The following is a 21197-nucleotide window of genomic DNA, read 5'->3' as shown; positions in this document are numbered from 1 at the left end:
ACTACATACTACGTAATACCAGCAATAAGGACACTCAAAAATAAACACTTCAAAAGGGCAGAATTACCTTAGGTAGGAGTTCTTTGTCTTTCCAGAATAAACATACTGTAACCAGTACCAAAGGCATGTTCTAAGAAATCATACATATTTAGAACCATTTAGGATTGATCTGGTAAAGCATGAAAAAGCATCTCATAGGAAATCCATTGACATGTTTTATTGGTGCAAATAGCTACACATTTTCTCTGTATATATCATTTGCTCAGTATCTCAGGAGGAAAATAAGATATGTGGATATAAAACTTAGCTGGTAATTCTGACTCTCATCATCCAATTAATTGCTTGTAGAAGTTCCTTCCTTAAATAAGCCATGGACTGTATCAAATCACCCTTATTATGTTGTTATTCTATTGATGTCCATTATTATTTAGAGATAGGATAACAGTAGATTGAAATCAAGGTTTCTCTTTCCAAACTGCTGATACATAACAGAATTTGGCACACCAACTAACTTCCTTGGTTTTCTTAAAATTCTGTCATGTAGTTACAATAAGCCCTTCCTTTTCTCTCTGAATCTACATGAATTCATAATAATGTACTTTTACAATCAATGTTTTTCTCCTAAAGATTCAGGTTTCCTTGTTCTGCAGAATCCTTTTAACTAAAGCACGCCCACAAAAGTGTAAAAAATGTTGGAGGAAGATGTTTTTTTGGAGCTGCTGCTGTGTGCTCGTGAGTATGCTGCACTTCTTGAAAGAAAATGGTAGTTTCAAGACAAATTTAAATGTCTTGTAAAAGCTTGTTCTGTACTTTCAATTTATGCTACTTTTTGAACATGTTAAATTTTAGTTTATACGTAGGCCCAGCCAAGTACTTTTCTACCAAGTGTGTAAGGGTGCTACGCACAGTGATGCACTACAAGCTGTAATTTAGGAGCAGGTGGGAACTTCCTGAAACGTCTATCTATCTTCGTAAGTTATTCCTAAAATGCTATTATTACCTGAACTCTCTCTAGTTTCAGCCCTAAATATCCTTTCCTTCCCTCTGTGCTAGGGTAGAAAGGCGGTGGAAGGGAAGTAAAGTTGTTTTCGATTTCCGTGGCTGTGGAGCTGTTATCGCTGCCAGTGACTCCAAGAGCCCACGCTAGCTGAGGGATGCAGCTGGGCTGCCGAGGGCCGTGCTAGCTCTGGGCAAAGCAGGGTTTCCCAAACACTAAGACATCCTCAGAAAGATGGTGTGGGACTACGGGCACACTTAACAAAGCCCATACACAAATACAAAAGGCCTACCTGCCTATTATAAACTTTTTAAAGTGAGAGGTGTCTATTAACATGGTGTTCAGATGTCACAGCGATGTCCATTCGATGCATCCCAACGCCTGGATCAAAGTGATCACACTAGTGTATGTATTACAGTTTCTAAATACATTACTTAAAACGCTATTGCAAAAGCTAAACCAATGGGATCTTTGTTCTCATAAACTTTGTAGTTATTCTTTACATAGTGGCTTGTACAGCTACTCAAGTTCTTGAGTGTTTCTATGAAACTACCACCAATTAAAATTCTTCACTTGCATATAATAAAGTGGGCTATTTTTAGTTTATTTAGCATAGCTAACTTGGATATAAGGAAAACAGCAATAAAATACTGAAATTTAAATTTAATAAACTGATCGATGGGAATTTGTAAATGAGAACTCTTCTTCGGAAAGTTTGCCATTTGAAGGAAGAAAAGCTGTTTTACGTGGGGACTTAAAACCTCCACTGAATGCAATATTCCAGCTTTTTGGACTATTGGATGGACAAGCCGAGCTTCTAAATCTTCCTACCTGCATGTGTCTGATCACTGTCACTGCTAAAATTAAGCAGCAAGAAGCTTAATTTATAGATATGTAAGAATAATAAGCAGATACGAGAAATGACATTTACAGAGCAGTTACGGGCTATTTATCACAGGCCTATTGAGGAAGCAGGGAAATGCCTGGGAGCTGGTAAAACACTAATAGCAAAAGTGGGCTTCCATGTATAAAACAGGAATAGGACTCCTACTTTTTTTAAAAATCTCTTTGTGTTAACTCTAATGTTATATATAGTAGGGAGTAACTTCTTTGAAAATGTCATCTTGTTTTCACCTACACAGACACATATTTCCTGAGTGGCAGAAGACAAAAATTGGATCTCTGATAGTTGCTTGGAAAATAATCAGTTCCCACACAAATTCATGATAATATTTAAACTTTTTCTCACCGTCCGAGGATCTTAGTATTATTTATACTTCAGACATGAGATTGGAAAATGTTTTTTACTTTTTACATATTTGTGACGTTGATTCAAATTAAGTAATGACTTCTCCATGTTTATAATCTAAAAATATATTTGCTTTGGAAAATACAAACATTTAATTTAAATAATGGTCTCCTGAAATCAACTTCACACACCTCCGCCACCTTCTTATCCATGTTATCAGTTCTTTCTTTTTCAAGAGAAGATCTAATCAACAAATCCATGTTCTTTCTCCTTTCATCCACTCTCCCACTTTTTCCTCTCTCCCCCAATCCCTTATCATGGCAATTCTTATCAGATTTTCATTTTACCCCTCCTCCTTTGCCAGTAATCATGTAATTTTCTGTTTGTTTGGGTTTTTTTTCCCTTGTTCTTTGTTTTTCTTAACTCTCCATGGCCATCCCAACATACACAGAAGTATGTCTGTCTCATCCATATTTTTTAAAATCCTACATTTGACCTCCTTTGCTCCCACATTTCTGCTAAGTTTTCCTCCTGTCCATAACTTCTAAAATAAAATAATGCATTGCCCGAAACAATTACCTCAGATGGCTTTCTGCCATCTTCACCTTTTCCCAAGTCATCTTTAGTTTTGGCTGGTACACTCCACTCAGCTCTTCTGAGGTCACTGTTAATGTGACCAAATCTCCAGACTCTTTCCATCTCCAGAGCCTGTGACATTATTGATCATACTGTGAATCTGAAATCTTGTCCTCTCTTGACTCTCTGTCTTGTCTTGTTTTCTTTTCCAAATCATTGCCAATTCCTTAACCTTTCTTTCAGCCGTGGGAGATCTCCATCCTAGCTTTCTCTTTCAACAGATATCTCACTAGGCTCTATTTTTACCTCTTATTATTCTACTCATATGTTTTCTTAGGTGATTTCTTGTGATTGCATCAATGCAACTGTCATCTCTACAATGCAAGTTCTCCACTTTTCATTACACATACCTGTTTTTCCCTTGAGCCTAAAACATTGAAGTCAAGATGACCTTCCTGAATTCTTTCTATGATTTTATCAGCCTGTCTTTGTACCCTTTCCTGGCATTCCCCTTTACTGCTACTTTGAATACAAGTTAGGGGCATCCATTGGGCACTCATCTATAATGTTATCTTGTATCTTACTGTGCAGTTCATTGTTCCAAGCTGACAATGCCTTTTTCAGTTGCCCATACATCTCTTTCTCTCAGAAGTTCTTTCATACACATCTTCCAGGCTTTCTTCTAGAAAACTATACCCCAAAATAGACTGTAAAAAAACCTACACAGCATTCCTTCAAAGTTATCTCAAATCCCACTACCTTCATGATGCATTCAGGAAACTGAGAACTGATATCGGTCTGCAGCATTTTCAGTGGGGAGTGCTCTTTTTAATTTATTTGTAGATTTGTAAATATGTTGTGTGCTACATTTCACAGTATAGATATCTAGTCTATACTACATACATACTCTAACTTCACTCTTGCTCCCTTCTTCTTGTTTTTTACTTCAATTTATTTTACAAATATTACAAGCTTTTTTGCTTTAAAAACTGCCTTTTTGGGTGTGCACATTAAGCAGTACAATATGCCATGACACAACAAATAATACTAATTTATGGGGTTTTTAGCTCTACTCACATGACACTGATGAGATCTCCAAAACCACTTATTCTCTCTGGACACCTGTAGCAGCATATACACAACAATAAGACTCAGCGTTAAATAATGTGATGGCAAAAAGGTAATTAAGTTCAAAGATATCTGACAGTTTGAGGCATTAATATTGTGGCATGTCAGCCCACTTCATCGCATAAAAATAATGTAAAAACATAGTTTGAAAAGAAAACCTATGCAGTATTGCACACTTCAGTCCAATCAAAATCTTTTCACAATCAGGATTTCACCCCTATTTTTAGGATAGTGAGGCAGACAGATAGAGATTCCCACGGCGGCCAGTCAGGGCTGTATATATCAGGAGAGGAAAAGGGGATGGAGAAGTGCTTATGTTCTGTGTATATACAATGCCAGACATAATAGGATCATGATTAACCACTAGGTCACTCAGGTGCTATGGCAGTAAACGGGAAAAACAGTTGAATTAAAGTTGGTTAGAGAATATTTTGAATTTCATTTCTTAAGGGTGTGAGAATGTCAGGCCATTTCAGATCAGCATATTCTAGTTTTATATAAAATAAAAAATCTCCAAAAAATATAAAACTCAAGCCCACTGGATTGCATAACTTTTATGTAACGCTCCAAGAGAGTTCAATGTGAAAGGTGATATGAAAGTGCAAGTTGTTAACCACCGTTGCAGCTGACTGAGTTTTTTGTTTATTCTCTAACCAGATTCTGCTTCAGGAGTCTGTACCACAACTAATTAACCATAATGCTTTATAATTGTATAAACAGAATATATAATAGATTTGTATGATATATAATTAATTCTGCCCTTAAGGAAAGCTTTTAAGTCAAACCATGTGCTGTTTGAGAACTGCCTCTTTATGTTCTCCCTTATAAGGCAGGTATATTTCCCTGCCAGCAGGGCTCGGGGAACATTCTAGAAAATAATGCTCGTTAAGGCCAGCCAGGTGCTTTCTCGCAGGACTGACTACTGGGAGGCCCATCTCCGAAGCTGAAGTGGTTGCAGCTGCCTCTGTTCCTTCCTTTATGCAGCCCACAGAGAGGAAAGGGGCTTTGGTACAGAAATTTGTCTGGTTTTAAAAGATCAAGCTCACTTGCTGTTGTCATGCAGTAGTTAGTTATTTGTTTAATCTTGAGTTTTGTTGGCCTTACTTTTCTGTATTTTTTGTGTATTGAATTCCAGGCTCAACTCCATCACTGCTACTGGACCTGCAAGACCAGAACAAAACCCCAAACACACACAAATATTTTGTTTCTGAATTATGACCCATAAATAAGCACAGCCCCATCTGTGGCTAGAGGATGACCATTCTCCCATCTGGCATTTGATGTGCTTGTCCTTCCTGTGGAAAAAAAAAGACACACAGGAGTTCAGGAGACCTGGGGCATTAGACACCTGATTTCATTAGATGAGGGCCTGCTTCCTTGAATTGACAGAACAGGCAACATCCATCTTTAAGACCTGTTCAATCAAAAGTGTGGAAGTGCCATGTCACCCTTACATGGGGACCGGAGCTTTGTGTGTCCCAGGCTGTGGCTGGTAGAGAAGTCTTGAAACACCAGGCTTAGCAGAGCTGATTCAGTCCAGTGAAAGACTCCACTAGGCTGTTTTCAGAGAAAACTTGTCATTGTAAGATGCTAATCAGAGCCAGCAGCCATCCAAGCACCCCAAGATGGGAAACTCCCATCTACCTAGTACTCTGCTAATGGTCTAGTTGGAGATCCATTTCCAAGGACCACTGTGCCTTGGGGCATTGGTTCACGCTTTGGGCATCTTAAATGTACATGATAAAAGAAGTTAGTATGAAGATAAGTTGTTTGCTGAAAGAAAGGAAGAAGAAAGAAAGAAAGAGAAGAAAAGAAAGACAGAGTGAGCAAAGAGCAGAAGCCTCCTTGACCTAGCCACCACTGGGCTGAATGGGAGGCACAGGTTCACGTTACACTTCTCTGGAATGATAATCACACCCTTCCTCAAGCCTGACACACCACTGGGAGGATTATCTTTGCATGGCAGCCTAGATCCTTCTCACTGATAAAGCTGCTGTGTCTGAGAAGTATTTGGCAGAACTGTCACCGTATACACAAACAGAGAGGCTGACTCTCCTAACCTCAGAGGCTTGGTATGGGGAGTAGTCTGTAACAGCTTTTGTGCCCTCCACATCAACTCTACAGATCACCTATGTAACTTGTAGAACAAAACACACAATTTCCTTGGGGAGCTTTGAGGTGGTTTTATTAATTGGTTTCCAAACCTTCTGAAGTAGCATTTTTAAGGTAACAAGGTTTGTCTTCTTCCATTGCTTTCCCACCCACATCACATTCACTTCTGAATTCAGAGCTCGCTTCTGTTCCCTTGTGAGCTAAGAAGTCACAAAAAATTTCTTTTTTTTCTCTTCTTTCCAAAATTAAGAGATACAGCTTCTTCTACCCTTGCAGCATCAACTGCACTTCTTACTCCCTTTCTCTATGCTTCTTATGATGAGTTATCTCACATATCGTCCTTTTTCCAAATACATTTTCTGTTTAACATTCCCTCTCATGTAACAGAGATACACTGTCTGCTGGAAGAGCCAAAGCCATAACTCTGTACTATAGCAGAAGGTCTTCCCCTTGAGACATTTCATCCTGAACTTAAAATAACTGAACAATTACATCAAAGAGTTCAGTTTCTGCATGATGACACTAATTTCAGCTCTTCATTTGAATGTAGTAGTTCTATCTCCACCAGTTGTGGTTACATTGTATCTCAAGCATCAGGGAAATTAGGTGTGCCTACATCTACCTGGCTGGGCAGTCCAAGTTTGCACATAACAAGCTTGGAAAGAATTTCTTCAAGTAACGTGTGGGCTTTTTGTCATTTAAGACTATGAAGAATCTGAAGAAATTATCTGAAAGATGTACTTCATTGGAACTGCTCTGATCTCTCAAAGAAAGAACTCTCTTCATGGGCGAATAACACATATAGATAGATTTGCCAAATAATGCTTTTCTTTCCAAGGACCCATACATCTCAGATTACTTTTGAGAGTAATAAATGTTGCAATAATGCTGTTCTTGATTACAGGCAAGACTGTAACAGCTCTGACTGGTAGTGTTTCCATAATTATGTTTGATTACAGACATGCTGCTTCTGTACTGATGCAAAGGGGTTATTTGTTGCCTTCTATCAGTCTCCTGGATTCCACTGGAGACCAAGAGCATGCCATGCCAGCATACACAGCTTACTCAGCTGCCTTCCTCAGAGCCTTGTTGCTAAAGCACAGCATTTAATAGCAGGACCTGTGATAGTTGGGCGTGCAAAACCTTTTATGGAACTGTAGTTAAAACACTACGTAACTACATCAGTGATGGCCACTTTCTAAGAGGATCCCGAATTTCAGCAACTCTTGAGGGCTCAATCTCACAAATAAAGTTTTACTTCACAGCGCAGGGGCTAAAGTTACTCATGCCTTTACTAGATTACAGTTACACCAAGAACCAAAATGACAATGAGAAATAAAGGAAAAGTAGATCTGTAACATTGTCCATGCTTTCTACTAATACAGAACTTAAAAAAGGAAAGGCTCCATTAAGTCAAGTAGCCCTCCCTCTGTCAATGAACAACAACAAAAAAACTCATGCCTTACAATTTATTCTCCAGTGCTTTGTTTATTCGGTATTAAATGACTCATGGAATAAGGTTTCCACCTCTCCCTGTGGGAGATTATCCCAGCTGCTGAGACCTACCAGCAGTTCCCTTTCCTTTGTCTCGCTTTTAATGATGCCTAAGTTTTGCATTCTATTTTAGTTTGGGATGTAAAAGCTACAAAGGAAATTCACATCCCCAAACCTGCTTTTAAATGCAATTAAGGCCGTGACATGAACTCACAAACCCAATGAAACATGCAGTTAAAACAGAAATGCATCATATATTTCACTTAAATACTGTGCCACCTAAACAGTACACTTTTAAGCTAACTGCAGGCTTCTTTGTTTTTACAGGTTTGTTCCTTAGTGTTATGTAAATGCACTTTTATTGTATGTAAATTAGCATTAGGCAAACTGTTAAAGCCTGTTTTATAGCTGTCACACCAACAAACCACATTTACAAGTAAATATTTGTTCTACTGGCGAATATATTACCTGCCTGGAAATAATAATAATTATTTCCAACATTTCACCTTAGTGCTGTGAGTCTGCTCTGGCCCCATAACCTGTTGTATGCACACAAGCTCTCAAAATGGAACATCCTTATTAAATGTATGTCAGTTAAGGAGTAGCAAACCCTAAAATTCTTTAAACAAAGTGGCTCTCTAATATATTTTCTTCTTCTTCTTCTTCTTCTTACCAGGCTGCAAAACCTCTTTAACAAGAGAATGTTCTCCTGCTTTGAAGATGTAGAGACAGCATGTTTACTTCCAGTAGTGGTAGTGGAGTCCACTGTGTCACTCAACAGCATCCCATTTGGCTGGTAAAGGAACAGTGGTGACAAGCTCCAAATAAAGTTTGGTGCTGTTTGTTGTGCCTAGGAAGAAAGATGGTGGTGAACAAGGCTTTATTTGTGAGAAAAATTAAAGTAGGATAAACAGAGAGGTAGAAGAAATCCAGAGGACTCTCCGAAATCGAGGTTGGAGTTCCCAAGCCCTCAGATTTGCCTTTTAAAAAAGTATTGTCAAAATGTACCCTTATTAACACCAGCACAAACCCAACAGCTAGGGCACTGGTGTGGTAGGGGCTTTCACAGTTAATGCAGTTCAAAAAAGAACAACAAAAAAACAGATACAGACCAAATCAAGAAATCCTAATGGAAAGATGCCAGGGACTCTACTATCAGACACTTATAACTGTTTTAATGGATCATAATGGCTTCAAATCTCCCCCGTTAAGGGGATGCTGCTCATTTAAAAAGTAAAATGCCATATAAATCAAAGTACTATACAGCACATCTGTGCTTTCCTAATATCCTCAGCAAGGTAACTGCTCACATGAAATGTTGCCTTTCCTTTCATTTATTATATTTGGTATGATTAGTAATAAATATAACAATATAAATATATTCAAATTGCTACTGGTATTTGCTTACTCTTTCTACCTTTTCTATTCAAGTTACTGTTGCTGTACATACTTAAGGTAGAGTACCTAAGCGACTCTGAAAAGATAATTTGTTTCCTCACAGATGGTTCTATGATGTAGCCTGAGGGTGTTTTACGAACAGGAAGAATTATTTTCATTATGTCCATGCAGCATGAAGTGTTGCATTATTTAGCTATTATTGTTGATATTTTACAGATAAGACACTGGCAAGAGAAATTAAGGTAAAACCTGCTAAAAGCGTCCATTACATTTGACACGTCAGGTTATCAGAATATTTTTACACTGTTTCAATCAGTTTCACTTTGGTGTTCAGCAACCACACAAACTTGGCCGCAAGTGCCCTCATACCGATTGCCTGGAAATGGAATAAAGGGAAAACAAACCTGCAAAAGCCCTCAGCTACTTCTGTGGAAGGACTCGGCCTTAGTCCCAGCTGTGCCAACCGGATTTTTTTTCCCAGATGATGAAGTGGGGAGAGGGGATGGAGACAGTGATTGAGTCAAGTGACCAAACTCGGAACAGTAACGCAGGGCAGCGTTGCTGGCTGGAGAAAACTCAGCTTCTCACGGGGTAAGGTCTGACATGGTTGACTTGTTAGCTAAAGGAAAGTGTTGAATGGAATTACCTGTACCAATGGATAGAAAGAAAAACTTCAGACTGAATGAGGAGCCTGGAAAGAAGAAGGATCGGTGATTTTAGCTCTGAGTTGAATGTTTGCCTTTATGTTAAACCAAATGCCTAAGGAATACATAATTCAAAAGTCCCAAGCGGCTGGCCTATTTTCCTGAAGAAGAGGAGAGGATGTAGCAGCAGGTCTGATTCCAGATGAGATAAGATTTTGTTATAACAAAAGTAATGGTTAATGGGCAGGTTCTGGTTTAAGTGAGTTATTCAGTATCACAAAAAAGCTGCTGGCAGACAGGGAAAAAAGACAATTATCCACAATGGTATTAAATTTTCTTAAGAGGAAATCTTACGGTTCTTATTCTGTAGCTTCCTGGCTTGTTCATTATGCAGTCCTTACTCATAGTGACAATCCTGTGCACTGAATGAAATACAGCAACAAGCACCATTTGACTGAAAAGACAGCCCTATAATAGCTTTTTGCTGAAATGTGATGCTAAAATTAATTCTGAAATTTTCCAGTTTGTGAGTATTCACAAATACTAATTTGACCTAGTATAAATACTGTTTGACTCCATAGGTCCAACATTCCTTTACTTTACTTAATGCCTTTTCCCCATCTCCAGGAAAACAAAGACATGAGGAAAGGAAATCTAACACTTGACCACGTGTTTGGCCCTAAATTGGATGATCAGCAATGTGACGGTAGGTCCTCAGTAGTGGGTTTCCTTTTGTTGTTGGAAGACAACTTGAGCATGTAGAGACTTGAAAGTCATCTTGAGTTGGAAGTACTGTAAGTGGCACTGAATGGGGAGACAGAAGTTTTTCCTGCCTCTGCCTGCCCCATTTTGGCTCCTGCTCTCCCTTACTCTCTGTGCCTGAATCCAGGCCCTCCTACCCCATTCCCAAATACTTTCCTTCATTTTTATATATATTTTTTTTTTAATGCCTTGTCCCATTTCTCACTCCTCTGCATTTCACCCAGACTTCTCAACTCCAACCTCTTCCCTGGAGAGTGTCAACAAAACCAGCAGTGGGGATAATGACTCTGTATCAGCAGCCCTGAAGAATTCAACGGCACAATTGCAAGGTTAAGTCCCAAGAAGCCTGTGGACAGAGAGTGCTCAGCTGATATGAGGAGATCATATCTGTGCCATTGAACACTTGGGAGCTGAGAAGATGGAGTGTGGCTGACGAAGGCAGCGTTCAGCTGTCAAAAAAACTTGTAGTAAAAATAATTCCATGTATTTTGTTTTTCCCATGACTGGCTTGTTCTAGCTAGAACCTTTTTTAAAGGCAAAACAGGCCAAAAACTAAACCAACACCTCCACAGCTTGAGACAGACATTTTCTAGGAAAATTTGCCACTCCTGCTTCAGCAGTGTTACTCAGCACCAGAAAGAGGCACTTCACACGGGGGCCCTAACTACAGGTGGTGCTCCCATTCCTGCCTAGGGATGCTGCAAGTGCACAGTGGCAAGGTTATTTTAGACTCACTTTTATCATTTGAGAGCTGCACCTTGGTTTGTTTGGGGTTGTTCCAGTCTTCGGCCACAGCTAATGCTTTCTTGTCTCTTCCAGAATATTACTGGGATGTAAGTAGTTCATCTTGTTATTTCCCTCTTCCCAAATGTAATATTCCTAACTGTATATTCATTACAAATAAGTGAAATACAGGGAATGGATCCGAAGATATGTGAAGATAAATGTGCCCTTTCTCATTACTATTTTGTGTTAGGCTCTGTCTGAAAACCTCGGAGACAGTCACGAAGGACTTGATTCTAAGTGGAGTGGGCAAAGGGCAGCAAAGAAAACATAGAGAGAGGGAGATAAGAGAGACATAAAAGTAATGAAACAAGCAGGTAGATACACTGGGAACCGAGTATTGATGGCCTTACACCCAGGTAAGTGCCTAGGAATGAGAGATATGTCCAGATTTGAAGAGTTTTTCCTCTCTAAAACCTTCAAGTAGGAACAAAATAAGGATTAGGATTGCACAGTGTCTAATGACTGCTTAAACCTCGGTTTCCATGGCTCATGGCACTCAAGTAAACCTGCTTCTGCCCTCGAGAGATGAACCCATTAGTAATTGATAATAGTAGGAGAGATGTGCGTAGCTTTGCTACACACTTGGTGTCACTGCCCCACTCCTTGAATTCACTCCCTTGCTCCCACGCTCTTGCTGGGATGTATAATTTCCACTGCTTTCAGGATGCCTCTCCCAGAAGCTGCGCTAAGGATGCCCGTGTCTCCAGAAAGGATTTAAGTTTCAGAAATACCCGTTACCTCCAGTGTACACTCCCTTAAGCACATGTCATCTGACAAGGTAGTTTCTTAAAATGGAAATGAGAAGCAAGAAACGCCTCTTATGTGGCTTTTGAAAAGTCATCTCAAGGTATTTAATGCAAACATGGGTTTTTGAAAGATACGAAGATTCTGATAGGAGCTCAGTTTTTGCTTCACTTTCCCTGTTAGATCTTCTGAATATTAGAGAGCAATGGTATTCCCTGAGGGAAGTACTCTGAAACCTAGACCAAAAACATAATGAAAAATTCAGCAGTTGGCATACCACTTTAAAATAAGGAAGAATACTTTCTTCAACTCCCCAAATCACTGTTTCCTGGGCACATGGCATGGTGTTGTTATACTATGTATGCTAATTGTAGTTAAGAAAGGGATGAAGATGGAAATAACTTTTGGGGAGCAAAGTGTCCCCTGTACAGCTGTTGATGTGTCTGATAACAGCATGACTGGAAGCAGCTCAGGTGGGTCTTTTCTTCTTTGCTTGCTTTGAAGGCTATGCAGGCGATGTGTCGGTTCAGTTCGGACTGTAAGGTTGCGGCATGGTCCTCGATTTGTTTGGAAAGGAAGACTTGCTACTGATATTTTACACTGCCGTGTCCTATGGTTTGGGGGAGGTTGTTTTTGTGTTGGGACTTGTGGGATTTTCTTTGTGTCACGTTTACCTTGTCTTTATGCATCTATTCTTCCTATTCAAGTATCTCACTTGTTTTGATGGGGAAGAACATGATGGAAGTATTTGCAGGGATTGTAGAATAGTGTCTAACAGCTAAATTCAAGAGTTATACTAGTTCACCTTATTTTAATCTGACGTAACCCTGAGCACTGGCAACACCTGCAATTTATAAGCTATTGTCCTATTCAAAGATGCACCTTCTCTCTCAGCTGACACCGAATGATTTTTGGTCTGTAAGACATTACTGTATCAGTGATGTTATCTGACAAAGTTACAGATATAGGAAAATGCGCTTACTGTTTAAAACACTACTGGTATTAGTGTGGGCAGACTACTTCTACAGGTGAATGCTTTCCAGCCATTTTGATCCCAGTGCAGTGAAGCAGAAAAAATAAACTAGCTAGACTTCGTAAGCTGTGATTAAGCACAGTGCAAAATCCTTGGAGGAAAAAGTCTCTACACCACAGTTATACAAACAAATTTGGCTCATGCTAGCAGAAAAAAAAAAAAAAAAAGACTGGACTAATGGAAAAATACATGGTTGCTGTTTTTTTAAAAAAATTAATTTATATGAGTGGCTTTGTTGACCAAGCACATGTTCATGTGGATGTGCGGTGTATTATTCCAACCCTTTCTGTAACATAACCACGGTGACTGCATCACATGGTGCTAGTGCAAACAAAGTCTCGTTAACAGCCCATGAATAGATGCATTTTCCTAGAATACAGTTTCTCATTGGGACTATCGACTGGTTCCTGGGCTACCAAGGGATAAGGATAGGTATGGACAGCTTTGGAACTATAGAGTAAGTGTAGTAACCTGAACTGTGCTACATGACAATTATGAGTGTTTATCATATAATCAAAAAGAGTACAAGGGATATACTTAATTCTGTGACACTTTTGCTTGATTACTGATTGACTGGAAGGCAGTATCTTATATAGTAGAATACAGCTTGTTAAACACCAACCATTCTACTTCTACCTATATTCTATGTCCTTTTTGTTCTCTTAAAGCCCGCCCTTTGAATCTGAGAGGCCATCCTCCATGAAGCAAGACTCACTGAATTTTTCCTTCACCTCCATTAGCATCCCATTTGCGTCAGATCCAACATAAACACTGCTCTCTTGATGGACTCGGCTCAACTTATCTTTCTGATCTTATGGCCATTTATTTTCTTAGCTATTAAGCTACTCATCTTAATTTTCTTTCTGTCCCATTGTCTCGTGTTATCAATTCATCTAGTGGGAGCTCCTTCTCCTCCAACAAAAGCACTTTCCTTAATATCACTGTAAAACTTTTTATTTTCCTCTTGACATTCTCTGAGAAGTATCTTTGGATGTACGTTAGGAAAATATTCATATAAATTCCATATACACTTGTATGAAGTGATGAAACTGCACTTCATTAGAATTTGAAGAACATCTTGATCTTTCAGCGAAAGAAAAAATCATTGCGAAGGCCTGTCGGTCAGATACAACGGACGTGAACAAACTTCGCTGCAGGTAGTTCTGGCTGTTTCTGAGCCTTCCCTGCACGGCAGTGGAGGCAGTGGGGAGAAGAAGAGTCTTCTGGGATTAGGGGTGCTGCCAGACTTGGTTCCGAGTGCCTGCTCTCTTTACTTAGTATTAAGTCGGCACCCTCCTAAAATCAACTTTAAACCCAAGAGCGCACCTCGGTACCTCACCGAGCAGCGCCCCCCGCGCCCCGGGGGGCTGCTGCCCTCTCTCTCCACCGATTGCCAATGCAGCCCAGTACTCCCAATTTACTCGGCCCCGCAGGCTCGCGCATCCCACCGCAGCGTCTCCCGGAGGCCCCCCCCCGGGGCGGCCGAGGCCATCTTTACCGGCCGCTGGCGCACCCCCGCGCTGGGCGGCCCGGGCGGAGGCAGGCTTTGCGGGGAGAACCCGGCCGCTCCCCTGACGGAAAAGCCTGACGAGCGCAGCGGCCCCGGGCCGGCCCGCCTCCGACGGCTCGGAACGCCGGGGGCCGGGCCGCGGGCCGGCTCCTCTCGCCCCCCCGCGCCCCTCCACCGCCCCGACGGCAGGGACCGGCGGCGCCCGGGCCACGTGCCGGCGGAGGCAGCCGCAACCGCGCCCGCCCTCGCCGCCCCGAAGGGCCCGCGCCGCCCCCGGCGGCCAGCACGCGCGGGCGCCGCACCGCGTCCCCGCCCCTCCCGCGGCTGCCACATCCCACTTCCCTCGGCCTGCTTCCCCCGCCCCGCCGCGCCGCCCCGCCCTCCGCCGCCGCCCTCTCATTGGTCGAGAGCCGAGAGCGACTGCGCCTCCGGGCAATGGGAGCCCCGGCTGGCGCGGCGGTGGCGCCCAATGGTTGCGCCTGGCTGCCGCCCCTGCCCGTCGCGGCCGGGCGTCGGGGCTGCGCGTTGCCATTCGGAGGCAGGGCGGCGCGGGGAGCGGATGGTGCTGGCCGCGGCTCCCGGGCGCCGGCGGGGGCAGCGGCAGAGGCAGGAGCTGGCTGCGAGCGCCTTCCCCCGTTTCCATCCTACCCCCTCCGGCTGCGCGCGCCCTCGTCGCGCCCCGCCGCCGACCGCCCTGAGCCGGCAGCGCCGTACGATGTGAGCGGCCGCGGGGCTCGGCAGCGCCCCCGGTGCCCACGACGCTGGGGCGGGCAGCGATGGCCAGAGCCTGGCGTGGGAGCAGCCGCCGTCGCCGATAGGAAGCGCCGGGGGCAGCTGGACAGGCGGCGCGGAGACTCCCTCGGGCCGTGAAGCGCTTGTCCCGCCCCGCCCCCTCCCTCCTTCCTCCCCCTCCCTCCTCCTCCTCCTCCTCCTCCTCTCCTTCCCCCCCCCCCCCCCCCCCGCCCGCCCGCGGCCGGTGCATGCGGGGCGCCGGGAGCCGAGCTCGGGCCCCCCGCAGCCGCCGGAGCGAGTGACCCGCCGGGTCCCGTGCATCCCCGCCATGTCCTCCTCGTCCAGCTCCTCGCAGACCCCCCCGTCCCACCACCAGCCCCCGCCGCAGAGGATGAGGCGCGGCGCCGCCGGGTCCCCCACTGCCGGCGGCGGCACCGCCGGGGGCCCCGGGAACGGCGCCGGGGGAGGCGCGGCGGGCACTAGCCGGCTGCTGCAGCCCATCCGAGCGACCGTCCCGTACCAGCTCCTGCGGGGCAACCAGCACAGCCCGACCCGGTCCCCCTCCGCCTCGGTGGGCAGCAATACCGGGCCGGGGGGCGGCGGCGGGGGTCGCGGCGGAGGCAGCCCGCCGCCGCCGCCCAGCGCGACGCCGCCGTTGGCGGCGGGAGGCGGCGCGGCGGAGCCGGGCAGGGTGAAGGGCAGGCAGCGGCGCTCGCCGGAGAGCGGCGGCGGCAGCAGCAGCAGCAGGAGGAGCAGCTCACCTGAGAGACGGAGCCCCAGCTCCCCGGTGTACAGAGGTAAAGCACCGGGACAAAGCCGGCGCCCCGCTTCCCTGCCCCCCGGGGGTGCTGGCCGGGCTGGGGCCGCCCTGCCTCCGGGCACCCCCGGCGCCTCCGGGCACCCCCGGCCTCAGCTCCCCGCTGTGGGGGGTGCGCCCTGCCCTGCCCTGCCCTCCCCCCGGGCCAGCGGGGGTGGGAGCCCGGGGGAGTGCCGGCCCGGCCCAGCCCGAGCAGCCCCGCCGGAGTCTTAGAGAGCGGGTGGGGGGGCGAGGGTGAGCCCCAACCCCCGCGCCCCGCCCCGCGGCAGCGGGGCAGGTGCCGTGCCCGGGTTTGCCCTGCCAGGAGGGCAGCCCGGCGGCGGGAAGCACCTCGGCCCGCCGCCCTCCCCCCGGGGAGGGGGTCGAGCCCTTAAATGCCGTGCTTCTCCTCCTCGGGCGAGGTGGAGAGCCAGCTGGGGAAAACAGCCCCGTCCTCCCCCCGCGCCGCCTGCCAGCGCCGGCCTCGGGAGGAAGTGCCTCCCCGGCGGAGCGGAGGCGAGCCCCGCCGCCCTCGGGGGGCCGCCGGCGGCTCCCCCCGGCCGGCCCCTCTCCTCTGCGGAGGGGAGCAGCCGGGGGCTCCGACGACAGTGCTCCTGCTCCTTTCTGCCCTGGCGCACGGGCTCTGGAAGTGGAGGTGTGTAATAGAGGAGCGAGTCGGAAATTAACCCTCTTCCCTGTCTACAGGTGTAGTTATTTAGTAGGGGTTGTTAATGGGTTAGATGTATATCTGGGGTATCACAAGCCAGTTCTTAAGTGTGTGTTAAAACCAAGCCTCAAACGTTCTTCCTCTATGCAGAGCTTGCTTTCTTAAAGACTTGTATTTTTATAACATCTTAGGTTAAAATATATAATGTTTTCAAGCATAGACTCCAGAACAAAAAGGAAATTCCCATATTGAGATGCTTAAAAATAAATAACACAGTCTCCTTGTGAGATTCAGTACTGAATCCTTGAGACTGTAAGGAAAAAAAAAACAAACAACCAAAACGAAACAACCCCAGTGTAGCCAAAATAGGCCTGTAAAGTTTAAAATGTAGAATTGATTCCCAGCAAGTCCAACTTAACCTGCGTCAGGTTGTCTGTTAAATTATTGAACGTGTTAAAGTGGCAGTGGCCATCTTACCTCCTCCCCCCTTCCCCCATCACTTTAGCAGTTGAATGAATCAGACTAAATGCACTTTTTATGTTATCCTGCTGTAGCTATCAGGTATCACACATCATCTCTTTCTGGGAACGTTTTATGTGGTTCAGTACCCCTCACTTGTTCTCTTCCTTCCTTAAGTCTTGCCGTGTTTCATTTCTGTGGCAAATTGTGGTCTGTGTTGTTTGCCAATGTGTTTTGTAGCAGTGGAATCTGTTACCTTCTCCCCACCCCCCCTTTTCAGTTTTAACGTGTAGTGAAACCTTACGATCTGTAGTATTTGTAACTTCGGCAAATCTCTGTCATCAGAATGGTCCTAGGACACGGGCAGCATTTTGCAAATGAGCAAAATGTCACTGCCAGTTACACATGGAGTTAATTTACCTTAGACAGTATTTGTGCTTATGCAGATGACCAAATCGGTTGTGTCATAATCTGAACAGAGATACTTCATAACTTATTTCTTAAAAAGATCATTTATTTATGCAGAAGTTTTTGCATGCTTGAAAATGGAGCTGAGCTTCAGTGGTTTTGCTTCATTCAAGCTCTATTTACAATTTTAAAGATCCTATTCTTCCCACTGTATGATGCACTAAATGTAGTTTCCTTTTTTCCTCCTTCTTTAACTTTTGGAAAATGCTAATGGGAAACTAGGCAAAACAAAACAAAAAATCGGTGCATATGAATAGTGATGCTGCTGCTGCTGAATATTGTAAATTAATTATGTGAACCCGGAGCAAAACATTGTAGTGGTGCAGTGTATAAAGGTCTACACTTACGGTGTATTGAAGAGGGAAGAATGTGGGCAGTTACCTGCAAGCAAGGAAAAACACTGCAAAGCAGTGAAGTATTTCATTACTATGTATGAATTTTTTGTTGGAGGGGAAATTTTAATTTTAGAAAGTGGTTTCAGTCTTCTTCATCTGTGGGCTATTTTAACCTTAATAAATTAGTACTGAATGACTTTTCCATCATTAAACTTGTTTGAGCTTGCCTCATGGTGAACCACATTAGCAGCATACATGACTTGGTTCGGTTTAATGAGTGCAATGCATAAAATCATAAATGGTCCGTCCAGAAATGCACCCTGTGATCTGTATGCGCTGCAAGGAATTTGTTCCCCCTCCTCTGGGTCAAGCCAGCTGCTGCTGCAGAAGCTGACATCCTCTAGCAAATCCTGAATGAATGAATGAAAACAACGTGATCGCCCTAATAATGACCACAATTGCACACGTCAACAGCTTTATTTTACCGAAATACAGGCACCATTTTCTAGCAGGCGAGGGTAATAAGATACCCTATTTCTTCAGTCTTGCAAATGAAAAAAGGTTACCAAAAAAAGCCCCACAACCTAGAGCTGTTTTTACACAATTTGGAATATAGTTGGATGCTATGGGGCAGGATTTTGTCTTTGTTTCCCTGCTTGTTCTCAGCATCTTAGTACATGATGTATGGATACTAAAAACGATGTTTGTAGTCTATACAGTGATAGTAGTATATAGAAAATTGATTGCTGAACCGGAGGACTGCTGCAGTAATAATGGAGGATTTGGGGGGGGGGGGGGGGGGATAAAAATGTTCTGTTTTCAAACATAGACCATCTTGCTGCAGCTTGTTAAACAATGTGCTACTCCAGCTATTTATAGTTGTTATCAGTATGCAGGTCTTGGGGAAGTGGCTTGATTAAGTTTTTTTGTCAGTTTTTCAAAACCATTTGCCACTGCTGTAAAATGTGAGCTTAGGCGCTAGGTATAATCCTGTTGTTTTTCTCACCAGTGCAGGAGGTCTGTTTGTCTTTGGCTCTGCAGTCTGACTTGGATTGTTTCGCGAATATGCTCGTGCTGGAGGCTGCTTATGATTCTGATGGTTTTTCTCTTCTTAAGACACCAGCCCCTTCCCCACCTCCTTTCAGCATTTTCCAGTATAGATTCCTTGAATTGGCTATCCTGCTAAGCCATTTTGTTGTGGATATTTTAGTGATTTGCCACAGGTTCTTCTTTATAAAGGAGATTTTTGTGAAAACACTCCAGCTTTGAGCCTCTACAGGTCAGAGCAACTACCATTGCAGGCATTGACATCACTACTACATGAATGAAAGCATCATCATCTTTTCTCTCCCTTCTTTCTAGGATGCCGTAAATGTTTTTGTTCTGCAGCAAACCCCTGTGTGTTTAGAACTGAAACTTTAAGAATTTTCTATTTTCTTTAAGCAAATTTGGGGATTTGTAGTTGTTAGGAAACAATCGATGCCAGTATTTGTATTTGGTTAGTATTGATACTGAATGGATCAGAAGTCATGGATGCTACATACTAATTTCAAGGTGCTAAAAAAGGAAAAAAGAGGGGAAAAAACTTCTGATATCGTAGGATAAACCTGCAATGTGTGAGTCTACTCCTTTCCTCTATTTTTAAACATGTTTATTCCTTACTAGTAGATAAGTTTTTATAGTCTGTATTCGTGTTTTGGAGAGCTGGCAATGTAAAAAGTGCCTGGTTGAATGTAACAAGACATGGTTTTCTTAGAGGGAATATATCTGATACATCTCTGATCGCATAAACGCAACGTCAACAGAATATGAAGCTGTGTGGTTCATGACAAAGGACTTTCCAATAATAATCCCCAAAAAACCCTTGGACGAGTCAAACAAAACGTATTACTTGCTTGTGAACACTTATGTTTTACAGAAAAAAAGCAAGTTGTTTTCTTCCTCACCTTACCTGGATAAAATCAGTAGTTTCTGTTATTATGTAAAGTAGCTTGTATAAATATGAGAGTGGGTTTCCTGTTTAGTTTGTTTTTTCACATGGTATGTGATGTTTTGTATGCAAGGAGGGTGTAAATGACTTGTATATGATTCAAGCTCAATATTGCTTTCCTCAAATGCTTTGTTTAGCGTTAACTCTGGTGGTACCGTAATATTATGCTTCATGTTTTTCTAACTTTCACTTGTATAGTTTATAGTACAAACTTTTTTCTGTATCAAATTTTGGAGGTAAAGGTTAGTTTTAAGGACATCTGAAAAATATTGCAATCAATTGTTAAGGGCTGTTAAGGGTTCCCAATATCTTTTACTTCCCCAAATAACTCCTGAAGCATTGCCAACGTTAGTAAGAGAATGGAATTAAAAAAGATGCAAAACAACTGCATAACCCAGTTCTGAGTAATAAGTATGTATATCCGTTGTTATGCTAGCAGATAAAAGGCTAGTGGAGTGAGGAGTGGAGTAAGATGGACAATATTGCTGATCTCTAGACTTGTAAGGGATATCAGTATTTAAAAAAACAAAATTCAGACTTCAAAAGGCAGGGACTGTTTTAATATCCTGGATTCAAGCCATCCAATATTTTGGCATCACAAGCATTTATACCAGAGATCAAGAAGATCTTTCCTTTATTTCTAACAAATGTAGGTAAGGAAGTAATTTTTGTGACGCTTCCTATTTCCTGATGCCTGAATAATAGCAGTATTCCCATAATTGTATGGCCAAAACAGTTTTGCTCCAGCTTTGTCCCTCTCTCTTCCCAAAATAGCTTTCATTGGAATATAATATGGTGAAATAAAAAGACACTGGCTAAATTTGAACCAGTTGCCTTGAACTCAGAGGCTTTTTAGTTACATGTTTTAACATCACTTTAAATGAGAATAGTGTATTAGATGCCCTTAATAAACATGTTTCATAAGACAAATTAATTAAGCTTCTTTCGGGTGTTAAAACAACTGCAGGAAAGAAAAATAGAAAGGTGTTTTCTCCATTGACTTGAATGGTATTGTAGCAGGGCATTAGCTATTAAGAAAGCACCCCCCTGCCCCATGGAAAAAATAACTTACAAAGTATATGTATATATCTATTTTAAATCACTACCTGACCTTTAATTCTTATTCTTTGGACGTAAGCAAGTATTAGTGTGTTACATATGGCCAAACTGAAGTTACTTGCCAGCATCCATGCATAGTAAAACAGTGGCTAATATGGGAATTTGGTTTCTGAAATTCATGATTCCTGCGTTTTGTCCTTTTCTTTCCCATGGTGTGGGGTGAACGGCAGTTCTTAAAATCTATCTTAAAATGCAGGG

The 21197-nt window shown here is 43.4% G+C and overlaps 1 protein-coding gene and 1 long non-coding RNA gene across 3 annotated transcripts in view; both read left to right on the top strand.

Annotated features, from left to right (window-relative positions):
* The first annotated feature begins 9134 nt into the window (after positions 1-9134).
* Positions 9135-11289, top strand: LOC115339562. The gene is made up of 2 exons (XR_003922760.1): positions 9135-10304; positions 10585-11289. It is a non-coding gene; the product is annotated as an uncharacterized LOC115339562 (long non-coding RNA).
* A 3660-nt stretch (positions 11290-14949) lies between these two features.
* GLCCI1 (glucocorticoid induced 1) overlaps positions 14950-21197 on the top strand; it is a 58089-nt gene continuing 51841 nt past the window's right edge. Inside the window, exon 1 of one of the 2 annotated variants that reach the window (XM_030009031.1) lies at positions 14950-15962. In XM_030009031.1, the coding sequence (XP_029864891.1) occupies positions 15494-15962 (469 nt within the window). In that variant the 5' untranslated portion in view covers positions 14950-15493. The remainder of the gene's footprint in view (positions 15963-21197) is intronic. The other variant, XM_030009032.2, reaches the window with a different exon arrangement.

The sequence above is a fragment of the Aquila chrysaetos genome, chromosome 3 (genome assembly GCF_900496995.4).
Source record: "Aquila chrysaetos chrysaetos chromosome 3, bAquChr1.4, whole genome shotgun sequence".
Lineage (NCBI taxonomy): Eukaryota > Metazoa > Chordata > Aves > Accipitriformes > Accipitridae > Aquila > Aquila chrysaetos.
This window is presented reverse-complemented; position numbering and strand designations above follow the sequence as displayed.